At 36.7% G+C, this 25,229-nt stretch overlaps 2 protein-coding genes across 4 annotated transcripts; one reads left to right on the top strand and one right to left on the bottom strand.

The window, feature by feature from the left end:
• The first annotated feature begins 1,829 nt into the window (after positions 1-1,829).
• On the top strand, positions 1,830-7,919 carry LOC103703878 (uncharacterized). Its single transcript, XM_008786902.6, has 5 exons — positions 1,830-2,370; positions 3,562-3,855; positions 4,276-4,494; positions 6,354-6,482; positions 7,452-7,919. Exons 1-5 carry the CDS (start codon positions 2,098-2,100, stop codon positions 7,686-7,688), a joined length of 1,152 nt encoding a protein of 383 aa, XP_008785124.4. The 5' UTR covers positions 1,830-2,097; the 3' UTR covers positions 7,689-7,919.
• Positions 6,211-24,619, bottom strand: LOC103703879 (eukaryotic initiation factor 3 gamma subunit family protein). Of its 3 annotated transcripts, XR_015988307.2 has the most exons (14): positions 24,232-24,619; positions 23,979-24,115; positions 22,568-22,688; positions 19,745-19,826; positions 19,605-19,675; positions 17,327-17,368; positions 15,438-15,562; positions 13,984-14,077; positions 11,348-11,541; positions 11,153-11,258; positions 10,981-11,086; positions 10,703-10,789; positions 9,125-9,348; positions 6,211-7,689 (listed from the first exon to the last, which is right to left on the bottom strand). XR_015988307.2 is itself a non-coding variant. In XM_008786903.6 (13 exons), the coding sequence occupies exons 1-13, from the start codon at positions 24,369-24,371 to the stop codon at positions 9,241-9,243; spliced, it is 1,413 nt and encodes a 470-aa protein (XP_008785125.4). In that variant the 5' UTR covers positions 24,372-24,619; the 3' UTR covers positions 8,938-9,240. The 3 variants fall into 3 exon arrangements, 2 of the variants coding, with proteins under 2 accessions (XP_008785125.4, XP_089779796.1); XM_008786903.6 differs by lacking the exon at positions 6,211-7,689 and having other exon boundaries at positions 8,938-9,348; XM_089923670.1 differs by lacking the exons at positions 6,211-7,689; positions 17,327-17,368 and having other exon boundaries at positions 8,938-9,348; positions 24,232-24,494.
• Between the last annotated feature and the right edge of the window lie 610 nt (positions 24,620-25,229).

Genomic DNA, 25,229 nt, shown 5'->3' with positions numbered 1-25,229 from the left:
ACGACATGTTGTATAACTAGAACAATGTCTTGCATTGCCAGCAATTTCATGTATATTTGATTTTTACATTCCTGCAAAACCTCCCCAAATAGATGTATGTATGTTTCCATGTCCCCAATGTGACGTAGACAATTCTCACAGTCAACAACCTTCATCAGCTGCTTACTTTGACACGAAATGTTATTTTTAATACAACGGAGTGTATAATCCAGAAGTTTTTTATTAGAAGTTTGATAATTGTTCATTTGATTGGGGCACCAATCATCCAAATTGCATCAAACTGCAGCTGTTACATATGTTTGCAGGACAGAGGAGAAGTTTTTTTTTTTTTTTTTTTGCTGAGAAAAAGGGAAAGGGAGGGAGGAAGAGATAAGCCCACCCCCGTGTAGTAGTCCCTACTGGGCCCCCACCCTGCCAGAAGAATGTTCGATGCGGCTAAAAATGACCATGTATTGGGCACCCCGGCCGATTTTACTCATATCTTCTCCATCCGTGGGCCCGGCTCAGTTACCTCTTTGGGCTCCAGCACAAAAATCACGTATGAGTACGTCACATCTGGCACCACCGAGGTTACCTGCAAAGCGATACGCTCTTTCAGACTCCGTGTTCAAGCAGAGAGCATCCGGTCTTCATATTTCCATGGAAGAGAGAATGTTAGAAAGGTCCTGATGAGTGAGTTATGGGCTCAAACCATGTCGTCCATCCCATTAGCATTGCGGCCAGCTCTCATCCACCAAACGCTGCACTGCGGTCACGCGCTGGTAGGCAAATAATAATCTTTTTCCCCACACACTGACAGGGATGGTTGGGAATGGCGACAAGGGACGATTCGGCAATTATGTTCTCCCACCCCTTTTGGAGGATGAGACGATTTACTTCGACAGATTTTTTTTTATAAATATCTTTCTAAAAATTTAAATTTATATAAATATTTTTAAAAATTTATATTTATTTTTTATTATTATAAAATATTGTTTTTGCACAAATTTTTTTTAATATAACGATTCTTCTAACACCATTAATAAAAACTATATCTATTTTAATTAAAAATAATATAAAATTATGAAATTACTTTTTGTCTCTCACCGTAATTGTGTCATAAATATTTTTTTTGCACATCTACTCATTAACAATATTTTCATCATTTTTATTTGAAATCGTTAATTTTTTAACAGCATTAGATGGTGTAAGTACATATGCAAAAATAAAGATAAAAAAATAAAATAGCAAAATAAGTGTTTTACGATGGTATACATGCAAATATCAATTTGGAAAGATATTTTTGCAAAATTCGATATTTATAAGAATATTCATGCAAAAAAAATTTAAAAATAATACAGATTTTTTTTTTTTCTTTGGGAGAGGGGGGGAGCCATCGGCTCCTATTCCTTCAAAATTAAAGAAAAAATAGTTTTGTTGGGGTAGGCTTTATTATTAGAAATGCTAGTAAGACTCTGCCATTCTTTTATTCTGTTCAAATGCTTACGATGCTCCATATTTGCTTGAAGAGAAATTATATAAAATTTATTAGATGGATTCATCATCTGCTGATATTTGATTTTATTCTTTTTCAAAAAATTATCGATGTTTGATACACACACTAACACACTATATTTTATTATGTATGCTATTATTTTTTATATATATATAATAAAAAATTAATAGTATAGTTGGTTGGATGGTATGATTTTATGATAAATCTTTCTTTGCTGAATATTCTGTTTGTTGGCTTCCACGCATTTATTTACAATCAATTAGTTTAATTTATCCTATTTAACAAAAAAAAAAGAGCCAAGCTAAAGCCGCCCATCCCCACGTGTCCCAAACCCAGGGGCTGGCCGATGTCCGTTGCGTGTTTTCCCTCCGCTCATTTCCCTCCACAAACCCAGAGTCCCCCTCTTCACGCTAATCACCCCAAAACACAAAGCCAAGAAAAACTAGAAAGGGAGAGGGAGAGGAGATATAATTAAGGGCAGGGGAAGGGCCAAGGAAGGAGATCACAGGACTCACACTCCCTGCACCCTTCCTTGTTTTCCCTTTTCCTTTTTATCAATCTCTGCCACCTTTAATAAATAGAGTTGGGGAGGGAGTGGGGAAATGGCGAGTTGGTTGCGGAGGAGGAAGAGCGAGGAGAGGAGGAGGGGAGGGGAAGAGAAGAAGGTGGTGCTGGACGGGACGAAGATAAGGGAGCTGGTGGAGAACAAGGAGGCATTCACCAGCTTCGTGGAGCACAAGTTCCAGGAGCTGGATGTCAACGATGACGGCAAGCTCTCCCTCGAGGAGCTCCAGCCTGCCGTTGTCAACATCGGCGCCGCCCTCGGCCTCTCGGCCCAGGGCACCTCGCCGGACTCCGACCACATCTACTCTGAGGTACCCCTCTCCACCACCACCACCACCACCATCTCCTCGGAATATTCTCCTCCTCTTTGTCCCATCTCCATCCGGATATTAGAGCGAATCAGCTGATTAGGCTACTGTACAGTTTAGTCTTAATAGGGCCACCAAGCCGACACCTGGAGTTTGCGTCATGTGCGTATGGAGTGGGCCCTGCTGAAATTAGGACGCTTTTGGATATTTGGGGTTACGGCGATTAACGACAAATCCTCTACTTAGGTTTCCAACTGCCAACAATTCCTGACCACACGGCTGGGTTGTTCTGGAAGGTGCCTGCGCGAAATTTCAAACCATTTGGAATGTAACGGCATCTCAAATAATAATAAAAAAATTATTATATTTTGCACCAGCAACATGTCTTCTCAGGGTTACATGGCAGTGATGCAACTCATGCTCTACCTGTCCTAAAAAAGAAAAATTATTATATCTTGGACCGCATGCACCATATGGCCATGCACCGCACCAATCAGAACATTTTATATCTGAAGGCTCCATGATGACCCATAAAAATGGGATAATATGGTGCATGATTATGTTGATGCATATGGTGCAGGATATAATTTGCCCTTGGAAAAAGAACAGAATCATTGTGGCAAGTTGTTTCCTTTTGGTTTGGTCCAATGTCTCACATTGTGCGGGTCATAGTGAAAGCACAAATGAACTGTGAGCCTTAAAAATCACCTTAGCAAAAGAATGCTGTGGATCAATTTTGATTTGCACTTCAGAAATGAAACTAAGTACCTAGCACCTAAACAAGCAGATCATCTCCAAGTGCATATATCTAAAGAGTATGTTTAATCTACATCCATCCACTGAATGGAATACCCATCAGCTTATTTTAGCCACTACCAGACCTATTGTAGGATATACTCCATGCTTAGCCTGGATCGATGCAAGACTTTCTTTACCATATGGATGAGATGATCAAGTAATGCTCTCTTTTGTTCACCATTAAACAGCCTGGATTCAGTCTGTATTTTGATTTGAGATGGTGATCACCATAGACTGGCATCTTGTAATATGATTCTTATAGCTCTGTTTCTACATTCTCTGCAATTTGCAAATTTAGCTTCCAAAATGGAGAATGAGTAAGGGTAGAATTTATTTAACTTATAATCTTTGTGCATTAATCTACGTAAGCGATGATGGCTCTGTACTATTCTGAAGGTTTTGAATGAATTCACACATGGAAAGCGAGAAGTAGCGAGCAAGTCCGAGTTCAAGGAGGTGCTTTCTGATATTTTGTTGGGCATGGCAGCTGGGCTTAAAAGGGATCCAATCGTGATCTTGAGGATTGATGGAGAAGATCTGAAAGAGTTTGTTGAGAGCCCAAGATTTGAACCAGAGGCAATTGCCATATTCTCGGTGGAGTCGGCAAATGAGTCTCTCCACAAGCTCTTGACAGTGGGTCTTCAACAACTCACGGTTGAGCATGGCATGCCACCAGCTTCTGACTCTTGGGTAATTGAGAGCACTTAATATATCTCTATATGCACTTGCACTCATATCTTGCCTATGATATGATGAGGAGTTACTACGTTTACACTTTTCCTCAATGTTGCGAGGACTATTAAGCACATCTAGTCTGCTTATTTGCAGCATATGATCCCATATCTTCATAGTGGAACATGCATGGTACGTTGTCTTGGTACTGAGTTCTATATCAGTGCCATCATGTCACTATACTGGTATGCCCGGTATAAGAGATAGTTTCGGTATACTGAGTATCGGTACGTCTCCTGTACCATGTACCATTACCAAATTTGTACGGTATGCAGTATGGCGTACCATGGGAACACAGATCCATCAAACTTAGAAGCTGGTGACATGTTTCTATGGCTTTGTATTTCTATAACAAGCCATATTTTTTATGCATTTTAGGTCATGAGCAACATTGTGGAGCCTGCATTACAATCACTTTCTACCGGCCGGCTTGAACAGCCTGCTTCTCAAGAGATCTTCTTAGAAGAATTTAAGAAGCTTTTGAACAGCATCATCCAGCACCTCCAAGGACACCCTGTCATCGTTGCCCACAGTGAAAACACCTTTGATGGGAGTGGCATCAAGAGACTATTGTCCAACAATTTTGAATTGGAAAAGGTTGATTCTAATATCAACACCATGCTTTTAAATATTTTATAATTAAATTTGCTTTTGATATATTTTTCCATGCTTTCGCAACTGAAATTGTTCCAAAGATGTGTTTATTTTGCATTTCAAATAAGTTGGTTGGCTTATTTGGACACACTTGCATGTATAGACTAAAGTTGAGCAGGGGCGTAGAAGCAGGGAGGAAAAAAAAAAGTTGTGCAACTGCAGATGCAGGGATTGCATCATCCAAAGAAAATAGGAACAGTAGAAATCACCTTTTAAAAGGATTCCAACATCCTTTCTTTTTCTCTTTTTGGGGAAATTGTGCAATCCAGGCATCCCCCGGTTGCACATTAGTCGGATATCCATGGAGACAGCATGCATGCATCAAAACAGTCCCTTAAGAAAACAGTTTTTTTTTTTTTTTTGCTATTTTGAAGATCTTGGTTCGTTTTAAGATGTGTCTTAAATGGGAGTTGCTACAGAAACGAAAGCTTTTGCTTTTTATATCAAATTTTTTATATATGGAGTATGGATATGATAGATGAGAATATAAAGATAAGCTGTTCTCTTGTCTATCGCTTTAGTGAAAATGAAACCACAGAAGTGCTGAGAGACATCAAATAGACATTTGCTGTGATCAATGTTGTAGCTTGGTTGGCCCTTCTGTGTCATATACAAGGGACTCATGGGTCGAAAAATTGTTCAGGATAATGGGGGCTAGGTATTTATATGGTTGCTCCAACCTTATCAATATTAACCCAATGCACAGTTCCTCACAGGCAAAGTTTGTTTGGAATTCTGGAAAAGGTTGTCCAGGTTTGTTTTCCAAATTAGCTTCATTTGCAATTATTTTTTAAAATCATTTCTTTAATTTGATGGAATGCACCATCTGAGATTTGATTTGTTTTTATAGGTCTAAATCCAAGAAGCCAAAATCGGGCACAATGTTGTGCCAGAGTTTTCCAAATCATACAAGGACTCTCTCTCTCTCTCTCTCACACACACACACACCCTCAACCTACGAGAGAAGTGGAGAGCAAACCCTGGCACACACTAGGTGCTGTCAGCCCCTCTCATTGGCCTTATTATGCAACTAGTAAAAATGCTTTGTGCTTCTCCTAGATAATTTGGAAAGCTGTAGATCAATTAGAGCTACAATCTCCATAATGAAAGGCTTCTTCCTTAACAAGCCATTCCACTTTGTGCATGCACCAATAAGGCCCTAGAGATGATCAGGTACAAAAATTGCATGAAACCTTAAGTGCTGCAATTAGTATAGTCTTCCACCATTTTCTTTTTCCCTTTTTTGGGGGGTGGGGGGGTGGGGAGGAGAAATCTTATCTTGTTGGATAATCTAGAGATGAATCGTGCATTAACACTTGCTTGGGCACATTAACAAATAGATCTTATGTTAAACAACTAGCTTTATTCATGATGTGAACATAATCATCTATAATCTCCATCTGTCATGCAATAGTTTAACTTTGGTTTCACTTAGTTGAAGTTATTCAGACCACAAGAAGTAGTAGTGCCATTAGGTCTGACTTGCATGCTCAAATAACAGCGGCAAGTCAAATGCTTCGCCATGCATGACGTAATTTGATGAAGCAGACTAAAACATGACATTACACATCCATGTGAAAGTGTAAATTTTCACGGCCCAATGATTGAAGAGATGAAAAAAGAAAACTGAATTGACCATATAACATGACTAATTGATCATATTGAGAACTATTAGATAATTTTAGATTATATAACTCAGAAACTTTCCCCAGCATTTCTTGGCAAAAGTGGAAGCAATCATCTCTCAATCTTTTCTTTAATATTCTAATCTTCATTAAACATTACATTGTGGGTCAATACAGTTGTTTGATTCGGTGTGGAGAGACCTACCGAAGGATCAGCATCAGAAAACATCAAAGAACCATCTTCGTGTTGCGCTGGATGGGATGGCTTCCTCTGAAGATTTACCTCCTCATGGTGCTGTTGATCAGGTAATCTACATGCTTAAATAATTTCAAATTAGAACATCTGGTATATGATTTGTTGGGAGCTTGAGGACCTGTAGAGAAATTCTGAGAAACAGCTGGAGAAAAACACTGGATCTAGTCGACTATATTGAAGACTATCAAATACAGACTCCGAAGTGGGATTTTTTTTTTTTGCGAATGGATAAAGACTCCAAAGTAGTTAAACTGAAGAATCTATAGGCTATAGCCCAACGATTGCAGCCTTCCTCCATTTGGGAGGTTTTGGGTTTGGAACCTTGAGGTGTTTCCCTAATGTTCAACTCAGCATTATATCCATGATGCTCCCTCTGTTATGTTAAGAAAAAAAAAGAAGTTCATACTATCTTAAAAATGCATAAAATAAGTGCATACATATTTTGTGTACAGTATTGATGCAAAAAATCTATGATATTTTTCTCTAAAAGATCCTTTAAAGCTGAAAATAGTTGTTTTTGTATTGCAACAACTGAATGTTCAATTCTCACTCATGGTTCCCACAAAATTTCATCAATTATAGCCACATTCCACCACAGGAGATTTTTGAGCTAGTTGGCCGGTCTCCCTTTCTTATATGTAACCTTAGTCTTACTTTGTTGCCTATGTGCATAGATCTTTAATACGTTCAAACTCCTCTCTTTAGAAGAAACATGCCTCCAGATTTTATTTATAGACCTGTTAGATAATTTACAATTATCCAACAATGGAAGGCTTTTTTTTTTGGGTTACCCTATTTTTTCCAGAAAAATCAAGTGCTAACCATCTCTTTGATATTCCTATATATTTTCTTTCATAATTTTTTCTGCAAATTATTGTTCCCTTTCTATCTGCATATGTTCTTCCGAAGCGATCCATCCTCGAAACATTTTACAAATATATTATGACACCTTGGATGTTGGAATTACTATAATTCTGTATTATCGTTTCAAGGTCGTAACAGTCTGGTTACTGTTTCAGGTTGATGCTTTTGTGAAAGACGCTTTCAAAATGGCAAATGCAGACGATGGGAAGATTGTGGATGAAGCAGAGTTCAAGAAAACATTAACCGAGATTCTTGGGAGCCTTATGTTGCAGCTGGAGGGCAACCCCATATCTGTTTCATCCAACTCAGTGGTTCATGGGCCTCTGGAGTCTTCATCTACTGCCCTCTTTCCTCCCTCGTCATTGTCCGGTTCCCAAAGTGAGGGTGATTAACCTAGATCAATAGTAAAAGAACGAACAGCGATTACATCAAGGACTTCATAGAAGTTATCTAATTTCCTTAATATTAATGGACTAGTTGATAATATGCTGTATTTGTCGCCCCAATTCACACTCACCTTTCCCCACAAGTTTTTGGGGCAGAAAATCATAATACATATATGTTTGCAGATGATGATAATAACTTAAGTTGGGTAAAAAGACATGCTCTGATATTTATGGTTACCAAGATTTTATGTGAAGTCAAAGTCATCGTCTAGAGAAACATTTTGTCTGTGCTATGAAAATAAAACATGAAATTGCCTTAAAAATTCAGAGTTTTGATCTAAAAGAGGAGTCTCTGCCTTGGAGGAGGGTGGTTTAAAGCTGGAACTGGGTTGGGTACTCTCTCGGGAGGAAACCATGGTGCCAAAATTCCGACAGGCTTCGCTGGAGGAAACTGGAACTGCAGAAACTCTACCAAAACCTTGACCGCTAAAAAGATATTTGAGAAATTGATGAAAGCAGTCCTGTATATCATTTTCACAGCCCAAAATCCCCCGAGACTAATCCAAAATAGCTACAAAATTCCCTCTTATTTTCCCGTTTGGTTGAAACTTCATCCCTTTTTGTTCAATACGATTGTTCAGTATTGTTCGGCAATTCTTATTTTTGGAACCATTTACAAATTGTAACACAAGTACGCATGTACATAGCCAAGCAGAGTATATACATTAAAGGCATATACACGAACCATAATCATTTATTTCAATATGCAAATTCCACGTATCGGTAGGGATTAATGATAAAAGGAGGAAATTTGTCACTCCAAATCAAGAAACTTGAAGAAGAGATTTGTTTGTTTTCATTACAGTCAATAGAGCAACTCCAAAAGCCTTGTCCAAGAAGCAACACATCAGTTCTAGCAGTTCAGATATATGAAATACATTATGACACTAGTACCCGTGCCTATTGAGTGTGCTTCAATAATTATAATATACGATATCTATTTTACTATTAAACTGAAACTCCCTCAGCGTTCCTGTTGGGCTTCAGTTCATATGACCCCAACCTTCAGTTCCCAAAATACCGTTTCATATACCGCACTTCTCCCAGCCATGCGTTTCTGAACCCTACGCCCCACTAGCGTAGTTGAGATCGTATGGTTCTAAACCCTAAGGTCAAGGGTTCAAATCCTTTAACATTTATTATTTATTTATTTATATTTTTTCACAGCACAAGCATCGCATGTGTCATATTCCAGTTCAATAAAAATAACTTCATATAAATATCAAAAAATATATTTGCTGGTTGTACTCATCCCAAGTGGCTACAAAATTCATCTTATAATTATCAAGGAAATGTGATACTAGAAATAATACAAAACGCAGACACATCCCATTGGGATGAGATAGAACTCTCTACAAGAAAATAAATTAGGAGAGGAGTACCTCATCTGGTCTGCGTTGTTATGGAAGTCTTCCAAGAAGGTGCGTCTATTGCTTTAGCCTTGCCTGCATTTTCCTGATTGCTAAGAAAACAACACAAGGCCTTGGGATCAAAGCTGTCAATTATTTCCATTGCCAGCTTCGCTGCTGCAAATTCTAATTCCACTTAAAATGTAACCACCAAATGCACTCATCTGCATCATTGGATGAGTACGCGCAGGAAGAACCTGCATCAGCATTTGGAAAAACGAGAAATATTCATTTAAGGCATCCGTACCACCAAAAATGTTTACCTTGAATCTAAAATATAAAGACCAAGACTACTTAACATGCATTATAACCAAGTTAGACTAAAAGGATATATCAATACCTATTAAAGAAAGTTTACTATCTATGTCGTTAACAGTGAGAACCAAAATTCTCGATGAAACAATGACCTGGCTGGAGTTTAGGGTTAACATCATTTCTCTCAATACTATGATGTCACCATGGATTAGTTAGCCAGTGTTGGTCATCTTGCACTTCCAGATAGGTGTTGGTGTTCTGAATCTGACGTTGGTCAGATTAGGCCAGCAACATGGCAATTTTTGTTGGAAGACCAAGTGCATTGTCACCACTGTAAGCATTGTTTTCTAATCATCATAACAAAAAAGAAGGGGAGGAAAAGGAGAAGGCAGTGTCGAAGGAAGAAGCAAGATCTGGAGTAAATAGTGTTGCAACAAAGTGAGTTGGTATCAACTGATTTGCAGCTCTAGCAGTAATCAACACATGATGACTTCAGATGGTGCTACTGTAAATACTCACTTAAAAACCATACTTTGACTCAGGATTGCATGGCTTTATGCATTTGTCCTACAGATGAATTGAAAAAAAAAACTTGCACTACTCTAAACATACTAGCTTTTTTCTCCCAGACAAACTCTACCGGTCAACAGGGGTCAGCTAGAATTAACACAAGAAAAAAGGTTAAAGTATAAAGTTTCATTGAATAACGGTGGAGAAGCACATTATTGAGTCATCATGGCCTGTGAGCTTTCGATATTTTATAATTTGTTAAACAACTTGACTGAGTGGCTGGGAGGCATCTCTATGGCTGTTCTGAAGATAACCAAACATGGAAACAACAGAATCAGTCTTAGACACTCATCTCTCCAGTAACAGTCACAAACGTCCTAAGATTTTGGTGAAAGTTTCGTAGCAAATGGTGACTGGATGATGTTGCACAAGATATCTAATGAACAATGCTTTTTACCCATAAGGGGGCATCATGGCAAAACCCTGAAAATTAGCTTTCTGTTATGATGTCCTCTTACAGGTAAGAAAAATGTAATGGTTGCACAAAGTTTCTGAAGTCCCATGGTGGCTAAGCTTGCTGATTTGAACTAAACATGTGTTTCTTTAGAATGAACAAGAATTATAAGCCATGGATAGATGACACTAAGAAAAAGAAAATAAAGATATACATGTCCGTTACTGCTTTTAGTGATCTAAATTGTACCTCATGCTAGCGAACGTGCGTATGCACTTACATGTTAATGGTAGGATAATGGCTTTACATGTAACCACATTAGAAAGTCTGACCTGATATTCACGAAGCCAAGGCTCTGAAATTTGCAAATTAATGGCCATTCTCGAAGTTTGTAGTCTATGCATACATGTTGCAAGAGGCTGCATATTTAACCACCGACAGGATAAGTAAGATCAATAAACAGAAATAATCTTCCAACTGCACGGTTAAGAGACAGCTAATAACAAAAATGAACAAGCCAACAGGACATGGTGCCACAAGTGAGTACTCCTTTGGTGTAGCTTGCATATGAAATAACTGCTAACTTTAATCATACAAAATATATAGTCACCTGAAGGAATTGGTGATAAATTGCAAATGGTGCAGAATATGACAAAAGTGGTAGCAGATCTTGAACTAAGCTCCCCACCTCCAGTTCTGGAGCAGCAATCATCAAGCTACACAACAAATTACCAACAATGAAAATAAGATCTTGCCTTAACCATATTCAGTTTATGCCTTACCTGCTAAAGCCTTTTTCCTTCCATAACTTTATAAGTTCTGGTGACGCTCTCCTCCCCGGGTTGACCGACTTGCAACCTCTAGAAGAGTTGTCCCCATGTCGGCAATCTACAATGACATGTACTCATAACATCTGGCAGATCACTTCCAGAAAAACAAACAAAAAAAATGATTTCTTCTGGGGGATAACTGTTCACCTGACAAAGAATCTCCTTCCTGGACAACAGGATCTTCAGATAAAGCTATTGAACTGTTGGAAGCACATTCAGTCAGCAAAGAATCCTTGGTTTGTGATTGTATTTCTGAAGATTGGATATTCTCATGTGATTTGGAGTTTTCATGGTCAAGGTTTTCTGAAGAACAGAGATCAGAAAAAGGAGCTTGAACAATCCTGCATTTGATGGAACACCACACAACTGAATTTGCAAAAGACACTGATTTCCACTTATTTAATAATCAACATAAACCAAAGTGATGGTCAGACAACTATTTCATCGTTAAATCTCCATCAAATAAGTTAATGCATAACCACTTGCATGAATTAGGAACATTGTTAGCCAATCAGGGAACTTGTTAAGTGGGTGCAATAAGGCGAAGTAAATACTTGGCTATAGCCTAATGCCAATGAGCAATGCCATTCGCCTAACAATATATATGTGGCTAATGGAAGGAGCGAACATATGCAAGAAAGCATTAAAATTATAAGAGTAAGCGACTAAGCATCGTCTGGTTAAGTATTTCATATACAAGGATGGCAGTTGCAAAAGGGATACAAACATTTGGAGGGGTGAAGATAGAATAGAGACTAGAGAGTGGTCATTCCAGTAAGAAAGCAACTTTGATAAGCCATAAGAACAAAATGAAATACTGGTAGGCCGAGAGAAGAGCAAAAGTGTTAATAGGCCAAAGGAGACTAGACAACCTGAGGGATAAAGATGAAGTCAAAGTTATCAGCAGTAGAAAGTGGGAGTGAAGAGGGATAGCACAGCACAGGATATGAATAAGGGTTGCATTACTAGCACCTCACAATCACCATGCATAAGAATTGTAATATTGGCACCTTTTAATGTTTAGTATGTAGTTAGACACACATGGCTGAGTGAGCTGTAGACAACAAGGACAAACAGGTGCAGCAGAACATGTGAAGATGAGATTGAGAGGACAAATATTATTACAACTAATTAGCAGATAGTATGGATGATAAGCTCAACCAACATCTACACAGCCTCCGTAAAAATTACCAGAACAGATATACGAAGTATCAAAGGCTGCACTTGAAATGAAAGAACATTTTCACTCAGCAATACCATTCCACTGATGAATATGACTAACCAAAGAGCTAAGACAAATTTACTCACATAAGGAACACAAGTCATGGGATGAGTATCTATAGGAAATTAATTAAAAACCTTTTAAGATTGTCATGCCTGACACTTCTGACACATGATATTGAATGCTACATAACATTTATTACCACCTTTTAAAAAGAAAAGAGGCCCATACATCATAGCATGCCAAGCAAAAAGGTGCAATATAAATATTCATGGTACTATGAAAAATATTGATTGTTTCATCTTGTCACAGATCTTCTTTTTTTTGATGGAATAGACTTGTCACAGGTAGCATGGTAAATTGCCAAAAGACTGAGGAAACTAGTACAATAAAAACATAATTAAGAATCAGCAGAGCAAGCTACCCTATGATGGAAAGAAGAAATAGATTATGTTCCCACATCCAAGCAATTTACAGTCCTTTTGTCTCACGTACTCCACGAATTCTACGATCTGCTTATTGACATTAACAAATGAAAGAAAATTTTGAACACACGACAACAAGAGAGTTTCTCTTGATGTTCATCATTAATCCCTTCCATCAGACTAAAAGCTGCCTTTTTAATTTTTAAAATAGGTGAACATCTTTCATACCACCTCAATCTCCTTCAACCATTAGCATGATGATGTAAAAGTTCTATAACCTTACAATATTCCTTTTGAGTTACAGGGCATAATTCTGATTTACAAGAACCATGGATGAGATCTTGAAATTCTATCTTCCGTTCCTCTCCCATTTCATCCAACAATGGCATAATACCATTTATAATTGGAATACCAAGCTCTGGGATTTCTTTTAAAAGTTATTATCTGATTCATACGCAATTATGCCAACTAAATCTCCCAAGTCCAGCAAATCTTTCTCAAGCAAAAGAGATAGAAAATTCATCTAACTGAGCATATTGTTGATTCGATTAACAGAATACTCCGACTTTTTGAAAAATTCTCCTAATCATTTTCTATTTTTCCATTTTTAGGTTATTTTCTGAATTTAAATTGATGTGATGAAAGAACAATGCTTTTCTGAATTGTTGGCAACTTGCAAAAGTTCTGGTTTTTTGCTATTCATATATATTCTGAAACTTTTCCGAATTTGCAATTTATTGCAAGCTCTCAATATTTTTAATGTTCCTTACTATTTCAATTTTGATCACCAAACTTCTTGAATTTCTCGTTAACCTTTCACCTAATTATTATTTTTTACCTAGGTGTAAATGTTGAACACGTCACTGTGCTATCAACAAGGTTTCCTGAAAGTAACACAAAGAAATGATTTATTATGGTATGAGCTAAAACTATACCGCAAACTGTACCAGAACAAGCCAAGCGAACCCAGATTTACCTATTTAAATTTTAATCACAGCACAATAAAATTCCTTTAGCTGGCATATTGATTTGTGTATAAAAGGAGAGATTTCCTTGTTCACTCCTCCCTCAATCTTAGCTAGCAGATTGAATATAGATTACAGATGAATCATTATACTTGTCAAAAGAATGCATACCTGCTCAATGTTTCACTATTGAAATTGAACATTCTCACTATATCTGAAGGGTAGGACATTGATCGAAAATAAGTACTGCAGATGTAGCCTATACCTGTCACATGGACAACAGGCACCACATTTTAATGTACTCTCAGCAATCCTCGCTACATGCATAATTACATAGTATGATTCATCCTGAAGAAGAAAACAAATTCATATATAGGACAACTGTAAAAACACATAAGAGCTACAATAGTTCACTAACAGTACTTTGCATATATTAAATGGGCAAAAAGATTAACCGTACGAAAAGAAAACCTATTAAAACATGGAACTATTCCCAGACTACTTCACTAGGATAATAGCCGTCACTCAATACAATTGTACATTGTGACTTACCAGAAACATGGGACCAATTCATGAATAGCATATTGCAGTTTGAGTTCTAGTATTTGTGCATGTTGCATGAGTCCGTGGGATGCATAATATGCATCATAACCCAATGCTTCATAGGAAAGGACATAGTAAACCAGTTACCTGAATCAGTTTACATAAAAAATAATATCTTAATTAATTCTAATCTCCAAAAGTAATTATCATCAATTTTATTAGTCACACTGACTTTTTTAGTTAATTATTTAACTTAAAAATATGCCTAAAACAAACATCATTGTTGATTTTGATTGGAGTTGAAGCTACAATCTCATGTCCAATTTCAAAAATCCATGTTGGTTATGTATCTGAGTCAGATATCTATCAAACACTTGGATATTTGGGAAGTTCTATGGTAGCCACTTTAAAAGATTGGAAGAGAAACTCAACCCTTCGAACAATGAGTTCGATCCTCAATTTTGATGTTAGGAACGAGTATGTTTCTTTTTGGAAGATTAGTCAAGGATGACAGCATTGAAACAATTTAGCAAAATATTTTTTTATATCCTTGAGTTAATTGGAAAGTTTGAGAAACATATATTTAAACATCCTAACAAACAATATCTTTTTAATATTTTCTTTTAATATTTACATAAATAATATTTAAAAGCACAATTATAATTTAGTCAAAATTACATTTTCTGTAACCCACGTATCTTTTTTTTCCTCCTCTCCAGCCAGACATTTGCATACATGTTTGAATCTGATTCTCATATCCCTGTCCATGCAACACTTGCAATTTGGAATACTAATTTCCGCAGAAAATAATGTGAACAAGTTTAAACTCGGTATTCTATCAATACTAATTCATAAAACAAGAACAACTAGTATTAAGTCATCTATTGTAGTCAGCTTTTATTGTAGCCTTAGCCAATGTTTTGTACATTTTAAGCATAACTGTGTCTCTTCTCCCCAACAATACCAACCATGATATGGCAGTCATTTTTGGAAGTACTTGGTACAAAATAATTGTGGTACAAACCTTTTGACAGTTTCCAATCTAAATCCAGAACTTCATGAATACTGAAAAATAGAACTACCTCCCAATCGTTCTGCAATAGCTCCAGTAAGTAGACCTCCAACCATATCCACCACAAGGATATCTGAGTATGCACCAACATTAGCCATTGAAAGTAGGAGAGATAGTGTGTCCATGCGCAAAAACCTAAGAATCATAAAAGGAGAACATCAATGGAGAAAAATGGTGCTTATCAAGCAATAATTTATCAGCTATTGCTAAGGGGATATGCTAATAGTACAAGTAAACACGCAACTATCAGAAACAATATTATGTCATGGCAATTTCTTTTATTAAATTGAAGGACACTCATAGATGAGATGCTACCATACACAACAGTTTTTATTTCATTAAGGAAAAAAGACAATAAATAAAGCACATTAAATCAATTGTAACTTTGAGAATGCCCTGTTGAAAGCATATAAATATTTAGATTGGATTAATTGGATAATCAGCAACTTCTCATTAATGGTTTTTTTCCCATTAGTTTATAGATATGGCCAACCAAATGATGTCAAAATCATCTGACATACTTACAAAAAAGTCGTAATTCATTAGAACACACCACTTCCACATCTTATGACCATTGAAGCAAATTACGATTCACGCTCAAGTAAATGAGCGCCAAGGCTGAATTAGTGCATGTGTGAGGAGTTGTGCAGCCTATATACAAGCTTCCCACAATACTAGCAGCACAAGTAAAACTACACCATTTTAGTCTTTGCAGATACAATTATATATCCAATAATTTTTACCATGAATCTTGAGCTTATTCATGTCATCAAAATGTAAATGTAGCAATAAGGTTTTGGTTCATATGACAAATAATTCAAAACTACACAAAGCGTATGCCGTACAATAACTAGCACACATTTTCAAATAATTATAATGATGTATTACTTAGAAATCAATTTCATATGTTCAAAATACACACAATAGTATGAAATGATGAAAATAGCTCCATTTCTTTCAAAAAAAAAAAAGAAAAAAAAAGCATCTGAGCATCTTAATACTGGACTCTGAAATATCTGACCATCTTTGCATGCTAGTGTGTGCCAAGCATCAGCACAGGTAGGCAAAATGTAAGATTTGAGTACTGCCACATATCAATCTGCACCAGTAAGGTACTGGCACCATACCAACATATGTGCAATACCTAATTTTCGATAAGCTGACATATGGAGGCATACCATGTGTCAGTTCAGAACCATATCATACTGGTTTTGTACTGTACTAGTAAGGTACTGTACAGGTACCAGCACTTTAAACCTTGATTCTTATCACGATGGTCCTATCAAGAAGATGCATGATGTGCAATATTTCAATCGATGTCTCGAAGACCATGGGGCTTGAAGAGCGAAGGTCTGAATGTTAGAATAACTCAGTGAATCCATCAAAGAGTAATTGCAACACATACACTTAAAACGAGTCATCACCTCTTTGATATGGCATTCATATAATGCACATGTACAAACATAAGCAACTAAAACAAGTCATATATACAAACAAAATCATAGGCAATGAAAAAATACTGAATAACAGATATATCTCTTCACAAAGAATATGATCCTCAACAGAAGAGAATGGCAAAGCAAGCCTTGTAAAACCCACTTCAATTAATGGGCTATTTGTTGGTTACAAAAAAAATACAAATACAAACTATTCAGCGCAAGACAGATCCAAGATATAACCCACTCAAGCAATTGTAAATACAAAGTCTAGAATTAAAACAAAAATGTTGTCCACATATTAACTCGTCAAAATACACGACAAGACGACAACATTTTTATTCCTTCTGTCATGGTTGAGCACCTACAACATACTATATTTCTATATCTCCAAAGCAATGCCACAAACAACTGATATCCAAATAGAGGGAACAAAGAATACAAGAATTTTGATTATAGTTACCCTATCCGAGCAGGATATTTCTTGAAATATGTCTCACATATACTGCAAAACAAACAAAAGGAGCATAACAAGGAAAAGGATTTAGTTACACGCACAAATAAATTCGATCGCAGATCAAAAAAAAGAATCAGTAGACACTCATGCCAAAGTAAACCTGGTTCCAGCATAAAAAGATATGTTGGTGGTATCATTAAGATAATACACTCCATAAACAAGCATGACATTGTCTCCTAAAATTTTAATTTATATTAATCTATCATGAAGCATGATTACGTTGCAATATTTCAAAATCTAGAATCTACTACCATAATTGTTTCAGAAGAGAAATATGTATTCTTTGATGTAACAAACATGAGAAGAAAATAATTATAGCCTCAACAAAGTCTACTCTTTTTACTATTAATTAAAGCAATAAAAAATAATAGGAATAATGTAACCTTCCCTACAGGATAGTATATGAAGTACCTTAGCTTAGATGTGACTTTGTCCGAAAAGCTTAAAAAGTATCAAGTTTTCTTCTTTTTTTTAAGTCCAATGTGTTATCAAAATCTTATAAAAATGCCTTTTGGATAAATAGTATAATAGATCAAAAAATGTTGCAAAAAAAATCATAAAATATCCTACAATTAGCATGAATGATACCTCTTACTGAGGCACAAATGGCACTTCTAAATATATATCTTTTTCAAGTTCTTATTTCCAACAGTACTTCTATTTATTTAATGCACTGTTGGACTACAAATATCACATGAAATGAGCACATTATGTGGAGTACAAATATCACAGGAAATGAGCACATTATGTGGACTACAAATGTCACAGGAAATGAGCCCACTATATAATAAGAATACTACAGTCAAGAGGAGCTTTCCAAAGCTTAACATGATAATTATTCATCGATATGAATAATGAGTCATTCAAATATTCTTCCAACTTACTTTTTACTGAGAGTTTAAGATGTTGTAAACTAATGTCCTGGATGGTTTTGCTAAATTATCTATAGATCTGCAACAGAACAACTCTTTTGAGATATTAGGTGTTTACACTGGTTTGATAAAATGAAAGCTTTACTAATTTAGCCAAGAACAATTGAATTGATTAAAGAAACCCTTGTCATATGCATAATAGTTTTGGGCATTGTTATGCATGTCCAATTTAAAATCTTGAATTGTTTGCTCTCCAAAAGAGTGTGGTGATACATAAAACGATGATAGATGTTAAATCAAAATCCTAAACTAAATTTAAAAGAAAAAAAAATGCAGCATTTCCTCACTGTGATCACCATCAGTTCCCTTAAAATATCAATAGAAAAGAAAACTAAAATGTCTGAGAATTATAAATCACTTTTCACATTATAAGGAAAAGAAAAGCACTCCTACAGCAGGAAACAACATTTTACTTTGTAACTTTGAGACTGAAAGATGAAATTTAAGGGAATTTTGTATAATGGTTAATTCTAAACCATAGCATACGATTTCCTTTGGAGCCGGTAGTGCATTATCATGATAACAGTTATAAAAGTTTTCAAATAGAGAATCAGGATCATAATTGAAAATTGGCACTAACAAATGCATCACACATTACTTTCTTTGTTGTTTTATTTCCAAGATCCATAGAAAAATCCTTTCACTTCCCAATCATTTTCTTTGTAAACTATGCCAGCTTCCATCAGACATCTAATTGTTACACTCCCTTATAAAGGATCATGTACAAGCGAAAAACACCAGACGTCAATATGCATCAAGAATCAAACTAATTCAATAACCCATATAGGAAAGTTTGATTATATGTCACACAGAAAAATAGTTAAAAATTAAGTTGCAATAGTTGATTGGGTAGTTGTTGAACATACAAATTGCACCATGATATACCATACCGGTGCATACTGAGCACACCATACTGTACCGGTACCAAACCGGGACATGGTGCAAGGGACATACCGAATATAAGTACGCCAAACCAAACCCTTATACCGGGTGTACTAACATTATACTAAGATGGTACCTGAACAAGTTCCAGAACCGAGTTTGTGAACTTTGAATTACACCATACTGAAAAAACTCTGCATCCCTCTATGTCTTATTGAGTTCCACTCAAAGGTAATAGATCAAGAAAATACTTATGATGCTGAATAGAAACATTTAATGGAAAAACATTAAGTTTTATTTAGACACTGGTGAATCTCATTTTGCTTACCTTCCAATGAATTTATTACAGTCAATGCATGAAAATAACATCAAAACAAAACGAAATTAACTTTAAATGACAGTTTTATTACCTTCGAGTAGAAGGGCGCCTTAGAAGTACCTTAGGAGCATATTTCTTCTGTTTCTTGAGCTTGTATTTCTCCTGCAGATGGACTTTTTGATCAGAATTTTTCAAAGAACAAGGCTTCCTAAACTTTGACATTACACTCACCTGTGAAAAAGCTGTTTTCGTTCCAAATGTTGAGCTGTTAGCTATAAGAGCTTCCACAATTTCATCACCAGTTGCACCTTCCCTGATCAGAGAAAAGAAACATTGAATGTCAATAAACTGGGTCCACCAATCCTTATAATAATTAGACACTGAGATAAATGAACACTTGATGATGTTAAAAACGAAAGTTTTATATTCTATTTACTATAAAGTCCAACTGAATTCTGAGAATTGCTTTTCAAACAAGAATTGATACTTACAGTTGCAACCTTCATATCTGTTAAGCCAGATTGAACTAATGAGGAAAGACTATCATTTTTTTCGCATTCATATATTACTTTAATAATTTGCAACCTCAGTAGAGTCAATGATTAACAGCATCACAGATGCATTGACATTTCAAACATCGAGTTCATCAAGGGGAGGAAGTCTCTTCAGCATATTAGAATATCACAATCAACATACCATGGGTTTTTTTACCCAAAAAGGTACATCCATAATTAAGTAGCTACTTCCACCAACCTTCAGTAAGCCTCATTCAATTTTGCTTTCTATTAATACCTACAATGAGCCATGTTCTGTAGCAGCATGGTTTAGCATCTTGTAAATTCAAATTCATCCACTACCATGTCACATAATTTACATGAAAATGACCAATAGATGCAATTGAAAACACCCCACCAGTGTCACCCCCAATGCATAGAGACAGAAAAGGAGGGGGGGTGGGGGAGGGGGGGAGAGGGTGCGGGGGAATTATTATTACGTAGAGCCTCTATATATTTTCATTGGACCTTAAAGTCTTGATAACAAAAATTTGATATTTTCAAATTGGATATGCACATGTACAAATCAAGAGGTGTGTACATACACACACACACACACACACATATATATAAAGGTTTTAAATTTTGTAGGACAGGGTTGTCCTGATTTTTCCACGGAACGGAACATGCCCCCGTCCAGATACTTGGTACAGGGGATGTCTCAAGACATACTAATCAGGACGCTGGGACAATGACAGGACGGCTGTATCCTGACACTCGGGATGGTACTCCATTCCGGTGTCCCACGGGACGTCCTATCGGGACTTGAGTCCTTAATATATATACATACATGCATACATATATACTACATATAATAAGACAGATTTGAAATCAGCGAATATTCCTATTCCATTTGTCAATTATTATACTGAGAATAACCCCTGTTTATCTTAAAATACATTAACTATCTCATAAGTTTTCTTGTCATTAACTACCGCACGCATATTTTCCTCCTTTCCCAATCAGATCGGACTTCATTCATAAAAGTCCCAAACAAATTGGACTCTATTTTTTTAATTTGACTCTTAAACATATTGGTCTCATATTTGACTCTTAAACAAATTGGACAACTACTCACTCTCTCCTCTCTTCCCTTAAACGTGTATTGCACATGCCTACTTGCTAGTGCATGTGTATGTATGTATATACATACATACATATATACATATATATATATATATACATATACATATACATACATATATATGTTTATATACACATGCATCCATATATACATATACACATACATACACATATAGATATACATATGCATGTACATGTGTGTGTGTGTGTATATTAAAAAGAGCGTCTGGGGTCCTTTGAATCTATCAAATTTGACCTTTGAAGGAATACTAATTAGTTACACAAAAAACAAAGAACTTTATTATTATCGCTACAAATCTCAAGTCTAACACCTTATTATGGTACATATTTTTTGCTCCCTAGCCATCCATATCTCGACAACCCAATCCTATAATTTTAAACTCCAACACTAACAACTGAAAATCTTGAATATCGTTTTGTTTTGAATTTTAAAAAGTTTCTATGCAAAAATCTCCTATAGTGTTTCTAGACAGAAGTATAGCTTTCCCATACCTTGTCTAGGATCCAATCATATCCTTTTCTTAATTCAACTAAAATCCAGTAATTTAAATTATGCTTTCAAAAAATAAAATTAAATTATATATCAAATAAACTCTCAAAAAAGTAAATTTATCTAAGGTGATAATATCTAGCAAATACATAACTTTGGCTTCAAAAGGACTAGCTTTGTTTTTTAACATACAGTAAAAATCAATAATTGTCTATTATTAAATTATGCCTTTAATTTTTATTTTTTGTTATATTTTTCATGTATTGCATGTGCATGGGAGGATCCTATTGAAAAATAGTCGAGGGTCAGCTCCACGAAGCAGTTGAGGGTGAAGAGGGGTGTGAAGGCAGGAGAAGGAGAAAGATAACATCCCTAGTTTAGTAACTTGTGAATTTCTCATATAAGTTCACAATGTTCTTTTGGAATTCAAAAATCAGCAAACAGCTAATAAATAATCTAATTACCTAAAAATTTGCAATCAATAGGCCTATGAAAGAATGAGAATGACTGGTGAATTGCATTAAAGTTCAGTACGCATTATTCAATAACTTGGTTTTGACGGCAGTAATGGTGCTTTGAACATTTTTTTTTTGAATTGGTAAAATAGAAAAGGCAGACTCCCCTTGAACAAAGTCCTAGATAGGCTCCTGGTTGTCCACTAGCATTAGAAGGTGGTTATGTTTGAATCTCCTTGTTTATATTCTAATACTACAAATTTTTAGTCCACTAAATAACACCTACTTACACATGCTTAAAGAGGAAGGCCTTGATCCTGGTGCATCAATTATTACATGAACAAGTGACAGAAATAATATTTCCAACCAACATAAATTTATGCAGAGCTAACACAAAAATGACCAAAACATAACAGAAAATATTAGAAGACAACAGAAATTATCTCCAAACCTCCTCATTGCATCTATATCATCACTAGACAGATTTTGAGCTGTGTTATTGTCAATCAATGATCTATTATCTTTAAGTTCATCTATTGACTGCCCATCATCACTTTCTTGCATGCAATTATCTGCAGGTAACAAAGGGCTGGTGAGAATAGTTGTCAAGTAAAAAAGTCAGAGAAGGAGATAAGCAAAACACGAAAATAACAGCATGATCCAACATAACTTTTGGTTGTAATTAGAACTTTCATGTTTGTACTCTTACTAAAGTTTAAGAGGTAACTAATCGTGTACCTATATATTCTATACTAATAAATAAAATGGCCAAAACAGCATTATGGGTCTTATCTAATGCACTTTTTTCCAGTATCCAGTCTAAAGCATAAAATACAATGCGAGAAGAAGCATCTTATTCCACCAGGATAATGATAGGCCATCTACAACTACAAAGTAAGAGAAGTTCATAGGTAAATGAAGTCTTTGGGATCATTATATTTGATTAACTTTTCATTATCCATCCAATGAGACAACGCGAAGAAATTTTCACAAGCGATAAAGCAGGCAATGCTAATGTAGAACATGTCTAGGTCTAATATGTCCAATATTGGTCTACATTTTGTTTTTGGTTACTCGGTAATGTTATTAGAAGTCGGGAAGCTTCGAGTCACATTAAATATGAATCCAATACAAAGCAAGCAGACAACATTGGACAATTTTGGTCGAATCTAGTTTTGGCACATCCTATCAACTTAGTTGGAATATCAGGGTTATCCCACAAGTGCCAAAGTTAAGTCCAAATTATGTCGAATTTAAGTTTGAGCTAGTTTGATCCATCATCTGCATTTGAGCTTACACGACCCACATTCACTTTTAAAATTCATTGCACTAGAAGAATTAAAGGAAGCTAGAAGAATCTAGATGTTTCTTGGAGGAAGGACGAGAAGAATTTAAATTGCCATGGAAAGCAGGCAGATTATGGACAGTCCCTAGAAAGAATGGATTAGAACTGACGGATTACTGGGTAAAAGGGATGTGGAATTCGGCTTCAGAATTATCATGACAAGATGGCATGCAGTCTGTGATTTTTTTGGGTAGGTTCTACACAAAGAACACCATAGATATGTTTAAGCAGGAACAGACCTTTATGAACAAGCACACCAAAAAAGGGTCCAAGAAACTGACTGGAATAAATTGCCCGCTCACACCACTGATTGCAAAAAAAAAAAGAAAGTTATATTGCTTAAGGCCACAACTTGAACTTGGTGGAGCTATTAAACTCTGGTGGAAATCAAGCCTGAGCTCAGGCCCTTTTCATTCATATTTGAAAGTGTGTGTTCGAGGATAAACTCATGCAATACAATGAAATAATAGAAACGACGAAGGCCAGAAGGCGAAAATATAGTCAAGAAAAAAGCGACCATGGGACGGAGCAGAGGAAGAAGCGATGCGTGTCAGATGGGGACCGTTGGGGCCGGTGTCGACTCGGAACAACGAGCCAAAGGGGCAACCGATCAAGGGGCTCAAGAAGCACTTCTTGTTCCCAATCTTCAAAGTCCTGCAAGAAAAGGCACGAAAAAAGAAAGAAAGAAAGAAAGAAAGAAAAAACTATCATCTGTGAGTCTTGAACCATCGAAGAAATACAAGAACCAGAATCCAAGAAAAAGCACGAACGCGGCGGGGGAGAGCCGAGCGAAGACGAGGCGGTCGCCGTCGTTGATGTCGAGGAGGACGCTGCAGCCCTCCCACGTCGTCCTCGGATTCGGAGGGCGCAGGGCCTCCTCCGCCTGATGGCCTCCGCCTTCTTCGTCCATTGGCCACCGATGGTAAAGACTGGGGGTTTGGAGTGGGAGCTTCGGAGGGAAATGCTGCCGTCCTTTTCTTGGGGGCGCGGAGGTCAGAAAGGAGAGAAAAACCCTGGAGGCCGGAGCGGAGCGGAGCGGAAGGAGGGGTTTGAGAGAGGGAGGGGATCAACCCTCGATGGTTGATGGTTGTCGCTGGAGTCGTAGGATTCGGATCACATCTCTCCCGTGTCTCGAATCTCAACGTTGCCCGATCCAGTGTGTTGGGTTTCATAAGGGCCGTCAGATGAATGACTACGTACAAGCTTTCAGGCTACGCTACATTGGGGTCGGCGGACGTAGGTCCACTGAACTCGAACGCTACAAGTCTGGGCCAACATCTCTAGCCCAAATCCGTTTAAGATGTCTGCCGGGCCAGTCAGCCTGCCCGGCCTGGTATGAAACATTTACATAGTATAACGGTTGCCATATGCATCACATTTTATGGCATGGGTATAACGGCTTTTCTGCAAACCTTTGATCAAATTTTCTCCCCAGTCCTCTAATTTGGGCCAACCATGGTCATTTATGATTTGCATGATAGCCATGATTCTATGTGCAAATACTTGTCTCGCGAGATTGCGAGGGAGAGAGTTGGTGGTGGGGAGAAGTGGATAAGACCTCTAGCCTCATCCACTTCCCTGCTTTCCGCCTCATAGCTCTCACCTTTTCGATAAGAGTTTGGGGGCGCAATGTAACGGTCTAAATTCTAGGATGTTACTGAATCATTTTTATAAGAGGGAACTAGATAATACGGGAGGTAGTTCACGGCGAAATTCTCTTCATGCTTCATCTATATATTAAATATAGAGCAAATTATATTAACTCAAA

Source organism: Phoenix dactylifera, chromosome 6 (genome assembly GCF_051530095.1).
Source record: "Phoenix dactylifera cultivar Ajwa chromosome 6, Ajwa_hap1_PhDact_Kaust_v1.1, whole genome shotgun sequence".
Classification (NCBI taxonomy): Eukaryota; Viridiplantae; Streptophyta; class Magnoliopsida; order Arecales; family Arecaceae; genus Phoenix; species Phoenix dactylifera.
This window is presented reverse-complemented; position numbering and strand designations above follow the sequence as displayed.

Coding starts and splice junctions, on each gene's coding strand:
- LOC103703878 (XM_008786902.6), top strand. CDS start 2,098: ATGGCGAGTTGGTTGCGGAGGAGGAAGAGCGAGGAGAGGAGGAGGGGA. Junction 2,371..3,561: donor CCGACCACATCTACTCTGAG/GTACCCCTCTCC, acceptor ACTATTCTGAAG/GTTTTGAATGAATTCACACA. Junction 4,495..6,353: donor ACAATTTTGAATTGGAAAAG/GTTGATTCTAAT, acceptor GGGTCAATACAG/TTGTTTGATTCGGTGTGGAG.
- LOC103703879 (XM_008786903.6), bottom strand. CDS start 24,371: ATGGACGAAGAAGGCGGAGGCCATCAGGCGGAGGAGGCCCTGCGCCCT. Junction 22,689..23,978: donor TTCCTCTGCTCCGTCCCATG/GTCGCTTTTTTC, acceptor TGTTACCTGCAG/ATAATTGCATGCAAGAAAGT. Junction 14,078..15,437: donor TATTGCAGAACGATTGGGAG/GTAGTTCTATTT, acceptor TCCATGTGACAG/GTATAGGCTACATCTGCAGT.